The 9482-nt window shown below is 36.0% G+C and overlaps 1 protein-coding gene across 1 annotated transcript; it reads left to right on the forward strand.

Annotated features, from left to right (window-relative positions):
* Positions 1-3755: 3755 nt before the first annotated feature.
* Positions 3756-7343, forward strand: LOC138311707 (fibrinogen-like protein A). Its single transcript, XM_069252947.1, has 5 exons — positions 3756-3892; positions 4530-4543; positions 5116-5237; positions 6242-6338; positions 6987-7343. The coding sequence occupies exons 1-5, from the start codon at positions 3756-3758 to the stop codon at positions 7313-7315; spliced, it is 699 nt and encodes a 232-aa protein (XP_069109048.1). The 3' UTR covers positions 7316-7343.
* The last annotated feature ends 2139 nt before the right edge of the window (positions 7344-9482 follow it).

Below are 9482 nucleotides of genomic sequence, written 5' to 3' on the forward strand. Positions count from 1 at the left end.
AATCGGTTTCAAACTGCGTTCGTCTGCAACTTTTTTTTCAAATGAATAGTCCATGTGTGGATATGACGTCAGTGATATTTACCCCTGGAGTGTCGAAGATGCGGTTATCCATGCAATACAGCCTCATTCGACATAAATATTTGTTTATTTCAATTAGCAGCTATTGTCATGTAAGGACGACCTCCCATGTATGCGATGAGTGAATTGCGACGTGCGTGTTTTTGGGACATTGTCACATTTGACTGACAACGAGCGAACCAGACTCCCTTGTATGCTGAAAGCTAAGCAGGAGCAGAAAAACTTTTATATACTTTGATGTGTCTCGGCTAGGGTACAGAACCCGGAGCCTCAACCACCTTACGGGTTAATGCTATCTTCAATGTTGTGTTACCATAGTGAATGCAAACAATGGAATTTGCGATAAAACCATGTAATTTTATTGAGAATTTTTGTATGAGGAATTTAATTGCTGTCGTTGGATATCATATTTGTAAAATCGTTATAAAACGTCGAGGTATAAAAGGAAAATACTCACTATCCTTTTTACTAGATATGTCTCTCTTTGGAGAACTGAATATTAAATTTTCAAATGGTTCTAGCATCTCATTGATTCATCTACCAAATAAACATAAAAACAAGGGCTGTAGAATATTGTATTATCTTTATCCTTATACATTCAGTTTGTCAAATGCATTATTAAATACTTCAGTGTGAAACTCGTCTAACCCAACTACCTCCAACTACAGGTTTTCAGATAAACACGAACTGGAAAGGACTATTCGTACTAATAATAATCAATAATATAAAATATTCATGCGCGGAACGAGTTTTTTTTTCACCTTTTGTATTCAAAATACATTAATAATGTACATGTTGACACTAAAGAAAGTGAAATTATTAGAGCTTGGTTGTATTTAGTTTTGTTCTGTAGCGTGTCACCTAAGCTAAGAGACACTATACAACATAACAGCAATAATGTTTAGCGGATGCTTCTATATATTATGCCTCTATATAGTATACTGGTTTTTTAAAAATGGGTTTATTGAAAATGTTGAACTTTTTTTCCGCAGATCCCTTCTGCCTTTTCTAATTCCCTTTTGCTTATTCTAATTTCCATTTACACGACAAGGTAAAAAGGGCCTATGCACACTGTATATGTTTTTGACAAGTCGATTTGTTTTTGTATAAATCTTAACCATATGGACTTTTCTTGAAAAGTGACTTGCTTTTTTGTACATATTTTGTCAACAGGCTACACAACATTTTAACAGTCCACATCAATACCTAAGGATAGCCCTGATGCATACACATGTTTTATGATCTTAGTTATGTTGTAGTACACAATATCACCAGATTAACAATGGGCGAATACCATACCGTAAACAAAGTGTCTTTCTACCTTACTCAATTTCATGATTTCCGTTTCAAAATAAGTTTCATAGATTTAAAACTAAATGGAGACATCATTGAATTAAATTGTTCAAGAACTGTTTAAGATATTGATTTGCATAGAAAAAAACTTTTGCGAATTTATCTTGATCGTGAAATTCACGAAATAAAAAATAGTAAGTTGGCTCATTGTATCCCAAGTGTGACATGATCGCGAAATTTCTCAAAGCTTTTTTTTTATATTTTCCAAATGAGTAATGATTTTAACTTTAATTAACTGTTTGTTTCTGTAGTAAGAGGGCTCTTGGATCTGCCTCATTGTAGACAAACTAAATGAAGTTTAGATAAATTAGAAAAATCAAATGGTTTTTAATACGTGTCGAGTCAAATAATCAAAAGCAATGACAGCGATAAGTCACACTCTAGTTATTTACAGAAAGCTTCGTTAACGACGATCGAATTGGTTCAATGCTTTACCCAATCGATGTCTGTTACCAGCAGAAGCTAAAACGACTCCAAACGGTTGTTCAGTAGTCAGTCTGGCAAAAAGACGAAAAGAGTTCGTGTCAACAATTAAGAAATACGGTCTTAACACATCTAACTAGACCTCCTTGTGATAAATTAGAAGCAATTCGAAGAAGATCGGAATTAGAAGTCTCATGGCAAGAAATAGTATGGTACTATCTTCTGATATAAACAATTGACGGAGTGTGAGATGAAGAATTTGAAAGTCTCATTATAGAAAATAGCATGATAGTGGGCGCTGGTATGCTATTGGCAGGATTTGAAAACAAATGTGTGTGACTTTTAAAGACTATCATCCTTGGAGCGTTGTACCTTCCTTACGTAGGTATGAATCTGTGGATGTTTTGGATGTTCCTCGGGCGTACCTCCTATGCAATCATAATATCGTCGACCTTTAAACGTGTGTACAACGTTTCACTCAACGACTACGTAAGTGACGTTTTGGCCATTGAGCAGAACATATACAATCGGATCGAGTGCTCCTCTAAGACCTCTGTGAAGGTGAAAGCACCAATCAGACATCTGTGATTCAGATGTTTACAAAGAGGAGGGAGACTACTACTTGTAGTAAGTCATTTATTAATTAACAATTAGATACTGTTTTACAGAATTTTGTTACCGGTAGTCAGAACTGTACGCCTACCCCTGTTCCAGCCTGTTTTTTAGTCAGATGGTGGACTTTTCAAATCGCTTTTCGTCCGTGGACCGTGGTCCGTCCGTCCGAAACAATTATTGTTATCGCTATTTCTCGGAACGTACTATATGGGTCATTCTCAAATTTCATTTGTAGGTTCCCCTGGGGCCCTAGGTGTGCATACTGCATTTTTTAACTGATCAGTCAACAAGATGGCTGCCAGGCCATCTTGGATTTCATCTTTGAAGTTTGTTACCGCTATTTCTCAGAAAGTACTCCAGCGATCTGTCTCAAATTTTATGTGTATTATTTTTGAAAAAATGTTTAAAAAACATGGAAAAGATCCTTTTTTTCCATTGTCAGACATAGATGATTCTTTGGTGGGCACCAATATCCCTCTGTGATCTCTTGTAGATATCTTATAGACATAGATTAACAGTCGTGATAAGAATACTTCTGTTGTGAAGAGTAACTCCTGATCGGCAATACGTGTATACAGTCTGTAGCAGTAAAACAATAACGGGAACAGGTTGTCGCTAATAACATATGTAAAATAGCACATAGGCGACACCACTGGCTATAAGTAGAATGGTGTGATAAACTGCAGCTTCTTCTCATTTCCGTTCTCCATCAAAGTTTCACATATTTACTCCTTAGCAGGTACTAAACACTTTCAACAGTCCACATATCGTCGGCAGAGAATCGTTTGAAAACTCAAATCTCTAGAGTTTCTAGATCTAAAACTGCGCATCATCCATTACAACAACTTTGCTAAATCAACTAAAAGCATATGAAATATTAGTAAAACTTTCACTATAAGGTTGATATTGATGAAAAATATAATTACGAGTCAAACCTGCTCTAACGACCGCCTGTATATAACGACCGCATGTCTATAACGACCGGTTTTTAGACTCCCGTGCGTTTTTACTATGTAATGGCACTGTGCATAACGACCACCTGTCTAATGTGGCTAACGACCGGTCATTTTAGCCCCGTCAAAGTTGTATAACGACCGGTCGCTGAGATCGACTTTTCGGGTACCGAGTACAGTGTGTGTGTAGTAGCGTCCCTTTGACCTACTTCCGGTAATTTACTCCCTTTGTAAGCAAATGGCAGCCATTACTGAAGCCCAAGCTATGAATTGTTTATACAGTACTAGCTGTTTGGTTTATAACCTAGCGGTCGTAACATTTGAGGTACAAATATGGTTGCCAACTTAAGGATGGAAGTTCTAACGACCGTTTATGCCTATCAAAGACTGAACGTTTGGGTCGCGAACGCCATGTGCACGAAAAGATCACTCGTAAAGCGTGATTTTGAAGCCACAACTCGGATGATACGGTAGGCAAAATAAAACATGCCGATTTATTCAATGTGTTCCGTTATTCATTGTCGATATATAGCATTGTTTTATTACTAAGAAATGGCCTGTACTTAAGCTATTTCAAATTAGGCCTATAAATTTACGTTCGACTTCTTTACAATTAGAGTCAGTCGGATTATCGCCCGATGTAACCGGGTAGAAATGTTACTGAAAGTTAATATGTGTACCTGCATTATGATTTTAATAGTTTTGAAGCTGTATTTTGTGGAAAACGCCTCCAAATCGATCTTTCATGTTCCGAGATTAATCCGTCAAAACTGGTTACACGGCAACATTACATACGACTTGCCAGCGAGAATGTGTTGTAAAAAAAATATTACACGCATACATTGTCTGAAAATAATCGTTCACAGATAATTCCAGGCCATGTGAAGTCAGTAATTAGGTAATGATTATGTTCATAGCTGAAAAAAATCTACTATGTATCAAAACGAGTTGATTTTGTTATGATCGAAATTTCCGATTGCATTAAAATAAAACGAACACAAATCACGGAAATATATTGACACAATTATTTCTTAAATAATGCATGGAAATAAATATATAAATATCTAGTAAGCAGGTCTGTTTTGTATTGATATAATTCTATTTTAGTTACTGGCTCGTTGGTTGGCACGAAAGTCCCAACCTGTCTATAAAGGCAACCTGTCTATAGTGACCGTTTTTCTGTCTCCCCTTCAGTGGTCGTTATAGACAGGTTTGACTTTATATTATATTAACACCAAAGTTTTTATCAAAAGATTTCAAAACAAAAAATGGAGATTTTTAGGGGAAATTTCGACCCCAGCACTAGTCACCCTTCTTTTGATTCTTTACATGAGATGTCAGTAATCTGAAGTCTGATGCGAGTAAACTGACAGGTTCGCTTAATGTTGTTTACCTATTGGTTTGGCTTGCAGTCAAATGTTAATGGCGCTTCAGAAAATGAATAATAATATCTTTGTATCATTTCCCCAAACTCCAGTGCGCATCAATAAAACTTTATAAAATTAAAAGAAAATATGGTAAAACCTACATTAGTGACCACCTGTTTATATCAAAAAGACCACTTTTCTAGGATCACAAATTACCAATTTCAGCATATTCAACTTGTGTGGAAAAACCTAGCTATTAAAGTATATTTTGGATATCGTTATTATCTGCCTTCATTAGCCATGTAAATTGAAAAATTCTCTTGTAGATCTTGCAAGTTGTAATGGAGTAGATTCTGCAAGTCCTTCAGGTGTCTACAGAGTGACCTTGACATCGGGTCAAAGTTACGATTTTTACTGTGACATGGATACAGCCGGAGGACCGTGGACGGTAATTATGGGTGTACACTATAGTCACACAAATCACGACATTGACAGTTTGCGACAGTTTACGACTTCGTAAATTGGTCAGTGTCTTTGCCATTTGGAGTATTGATATGATAGGTATACGTAATTGCTGATTATATGTTTTGTTTACGATGTATATCATGTCCTCGGTTTTTGTGTGAAGATAAGACATAATCTTTCATTATGCATCTTTGTAAAGATTTTTTTTTCTTTGAAATGAAATCCTTTAGACTAAATATGTCAACTTTCAAGCGAAATTAATGTGTCTATTGTGAAATATCTTATGATGGGATTTGATTATCGGTGAGGTATATAATCAGGGTTTGCATGACGGTCTAAGAACGGATTAACCTTCCACAATCTATGGCAAAAACATTATATTAAAAGTAAAAATTGACTGCCATATTTTTATCCAGTGTGTCTTTCTCTCATGACAAATATTTTAATGTGACCTATTCCGTATTCTGATTAGAAAAATTATCATACAATGGTGGTTTTCGCTCTTCCGAAATGGTACGATGCTAACAAAATAAAAGAGCTGAATTGTGTATGCTGTGAAACAACTTTCTTTCGCTGCGACTGAATTTCGCGATTTCAATTTCATATCTTGCGATTTTGAAATTGAATATACAATGTAAATCATTATAAATGGTGTTGATATCAACTCGCAGAAACTTTTTCGAATGTACTTTGACTGCTAAAATCAGAACTGCACATAAAAGAAGGTTTTTGTACAGTATGAGGTAGGACCACTTGTTCAGATTTGTGTCGATTTCCACCTTAACATTTTGATATTTATGAATCATCTTAATCCTTGACACTCTAGCAATCGCAAATTCAATGTGGAGTTTACTTAACTGGCTTTTCATTCCAAACAGAGGTCAATAGGATGGAACTGCAAACACAGATAGTATTACTGATTTAATTATGTAGTTAGCCCCCCCTGGAAGACAACTGTTTTTAATTCTGGTTTGATTTAAATATTAGGTGATACAGAACAGACAGGACGGTACTGTCGATTTTTACCGTAACTGGACTGACTACAAGATGGGGTTTGGTGACATGAACGGAGAATTCTGGATTGGTATGTACTTCAGATGATTGTTTTTTCCTCATCCTCGATACTCCAGGTGGTTCTGATCACTTGTGATCTAATCAAACGAATAGCATCGTACATTAAAACATATTATATTTTATCAAATAGTCTAAAAAATAATTATTAATAGCATTGATGTCACTATTATTTAATATCACCATGTTATGGAAAAAATGTTTTTGATTCCCAAAATTTGCAAACAAATATTTTTACATACCCCGAATAAATTAAAACATAGTGACATCAATACTTCAACGTAAACTTAAACACCGGCCCATGGCCACTCAACGTTCCGCTTGTATATAGGGCACATGATACATTTTTTTCTTCATATTTTCCTGTTCTCACCAACGAGTAAAGCCCGACTCGTCAGACAAACACATATGGACGATTTTGCATCTATTACTTACTATTTGTTTGATTTCATCTGTTAAAATCGGAGAGGACATTGGTATTCCTCTCACATGTAGAAACCCCCCCATTAAATTAGTTCCAGCTGGTATGGTGATGCAAGATCGTCTATTGCGCATGTGCGATACAAACAAATAGATCAGCAAAGGAATTGGTTAGTTATGAAATAAAGTCAAAAGATAACCGTAGGCGAATAATCTAATGGCATGTCATGGGGATCTTGAATAATCGGAATTTTTCGGGAATTGTTTTTATTAGATTTTATTTTTATTTTAATTCACTACATGTACCTGTATTATACTACGGTATGTCATTTTGTTTCAGGGCTTGATATAATACACTTCCTAACCGAGACCGGCTCCGTCCTCCGTATTGAGTTGATGTCGTTGACAAATGATTCCGTGTACGCCGTGTACTCAAACTTCAGGGTTGGTGACGAGTCCTCAAGTTACCGACTGACTATATCGGGATTCTCTGGAAATTACAACTGTAAGTTTGGAGTTCACCGTGAGTTAAATTTATTTTTATGTGTTCTCGTCCAAAGCATTCAGTAATTATGTAATTAGCAACTGTCAAACCATTTCCATAGTACGAATGAAAAGCCGAGTTCATAACGTCCTTACTATTTAGTTGATCATGGTATCATTACTGCTGGATGCATAAAATAGATATAGAGTAAACAGGATAACAAGTGACTCAGTTTTAAGTAAAACATTTTAACTTCCAGGTGAGAAAAATATTTGAACTTCCGGTTGAGTAAAAAATTTGAACTTCCGGTTTAGTAAAACATTTGAACTTCCGGTTGTGGTGTAAACATCATTATTTCGTTAAAGCATATCACACACACTTATCTCCCTTGAGGGAAGGTGTCGATCATGACGTCTGTATTCTGTGAGCGACAGTAACGTCTCTGAAAATATGATGATATGGGTATCAACAAAAGCAAATGTGTCTGTAATATCAGAAGACGGCATAGAAGTTATGAAAATATTGTATATAGCTTCATGTTCTTAAAATTGTTTCCAAAACGAAAAGTTACATTACACAGTACAATAGTACAAATCAAGTAATTAGTCCCTGTGGAATAGAGCTTGAGGCCAAAACGTCAACTACAATGGTCACTTTCACTAAAAAAGACATAGTCTATGGTTAATGTGATAATTTATAGGGACCCGCAGCGAACATGTATTGTTCAAATATGTAGTACGTAAGTATTTCCTTATTTGCATGTTACAGAGTTATCTGCCCTTGTAGGTAGGTATTGATTGTCATTCGTTTGCGAGCGTAACGTCATACCTTTCAGAGAAAAAAAGGGTGATGCGAGTTTCAATTACAAAATAAAGACGTCAAGGGAGGTAAATCTGTAATATGCAAAGACGAAATACTCTCGAAATGTTTGTTAATAAACCGACTCTGTTTTGACAGATGATGGAACGGAGTACCACAATTATTTCCAGTTCTCCACGAATGACAAGGACAATGACCAATGGTATGGCAATTGTGCTGAAGATTGGCGTGGTGCCTGGTGGTACGACAGCTGTGCTGCTAGCAATCTGAATGGACCGTATATACCAAATACTGAGCCCACCAACGCTAAAAGGTATATATATTGGGCCATATTCGGACGTATGATAAAGTCCAGAATGCTAGTGAAACATCCGGATGTTTAAATGAGCTACATGTTCTCAAAGTCTGTAAATCAATGAATTGAAGAAGCGTATTCTCAGCACCCTCGGTACTCCAAGGGTTACTATTACTGACGTTATATCCACCTCTGGACTATCTCACAGTAAAACTGAAGGAATTTAAAGAGAAAAAAATCTCACCAATCACAGGCCTGAAAAGATTTCCTTTTTGAAGACTACAGGAAGAGCGACGCCCAAATTCAAAGTTACAGTCAACCACAATGTACCGTTATACATGTAAGCCGTAGGCTAGGAGGGTCCCACACCCAACCGCCCCCTCCGAAAACCAATATTTTTTTCACTCACTGATCACAAATCAAAATGTTAACATTGCATAAGTTGGGATTTACTTTCGGTTATGAAATGAAGATCGAATTGGATGTCAACATTTTTATCTTTTTTTTTCATTTTTGTGTTTATTAAAATGTTTTATGTAATTTGCATGAGTCTTTTTAACCTAATTTCCACCAAACATCATTCCCAAAAATCAATTATGACGAGAACTAAAGCATTTTTTTCTTGAAAAAAACATTGATATATATCACATCAATTAAACAATACATATATCATAGAACTTTTTGCCAAGGAATTGTTATGTACAAAGCGGATTTACCGCAGATGGATGCTGGTTTTTTTTTATATAGAAACTACTCAAAAGTGACAAATTTGAATATAAGTTTAAAAAAAATGACAGGTTTAATTTCTTCAAAACGTTTACGACGACCACCTGTAGGTAATACAACTTACAACGACCACCTGTAGGTAATACAACTTACAACGACCACCTGTAGGTAATACAACTTACAACGACCTCCTGTAGGTAATACAACTTACAACGACCTCCTGTAGGTAATACAACTTACAACGACCACCTGTAGGTAACTACAACTTACAACGACCACCTGTAGGTAATACAACTTACAACGACCACCTGTAGGTAATACAACTTACAACGACCACCTGTAGGTAATACAACTTACAACGACCACCTGTAGGTAATACAACTTACAACGACCACCTGTAGGTAATACAACTT

This window comes from Argopecten irradians, unplaced genomic scaffold (genome assembly GCF_041381155.1).
Source record: "Argopecten irradians isolate NY unplaced genomic scaffold, Ai_NY scaffold_0091, whole genome shotgun sequence".
Taxonomy (NCBI): domain Eukaryota; kingdom Metazoa; phylum Mollusca; class Bivalvia; order Pectinida; family Pectinidae; genus Argopecten; species Argopecten irradians.

Excerpts from the sequence above, each read along its gene's own strand:
- LOC138311707 (XM_069252947.1), top strand. The coding sequence starts at position 3,756 with ATGGTTGCCAACTTAAGGATGGAAGTTCTAACGACCGTTTATGCCTAT. Across the intron at positions 5,238-6,241 it reads CAGCCGGAGGACCGTGGACG|GTGATACAGAACAGACAGGA; the intron begins GTAATTATGGGT and ends TTTAAATATTAG. Across the intron at positions 6,339-6,986 it reads GAACGGAGAATTCTGGATTG|TAATCGGAATTTTTCGGGAA; the intron begins GTATGTACTTCA and ends GGGGATCTTGAA.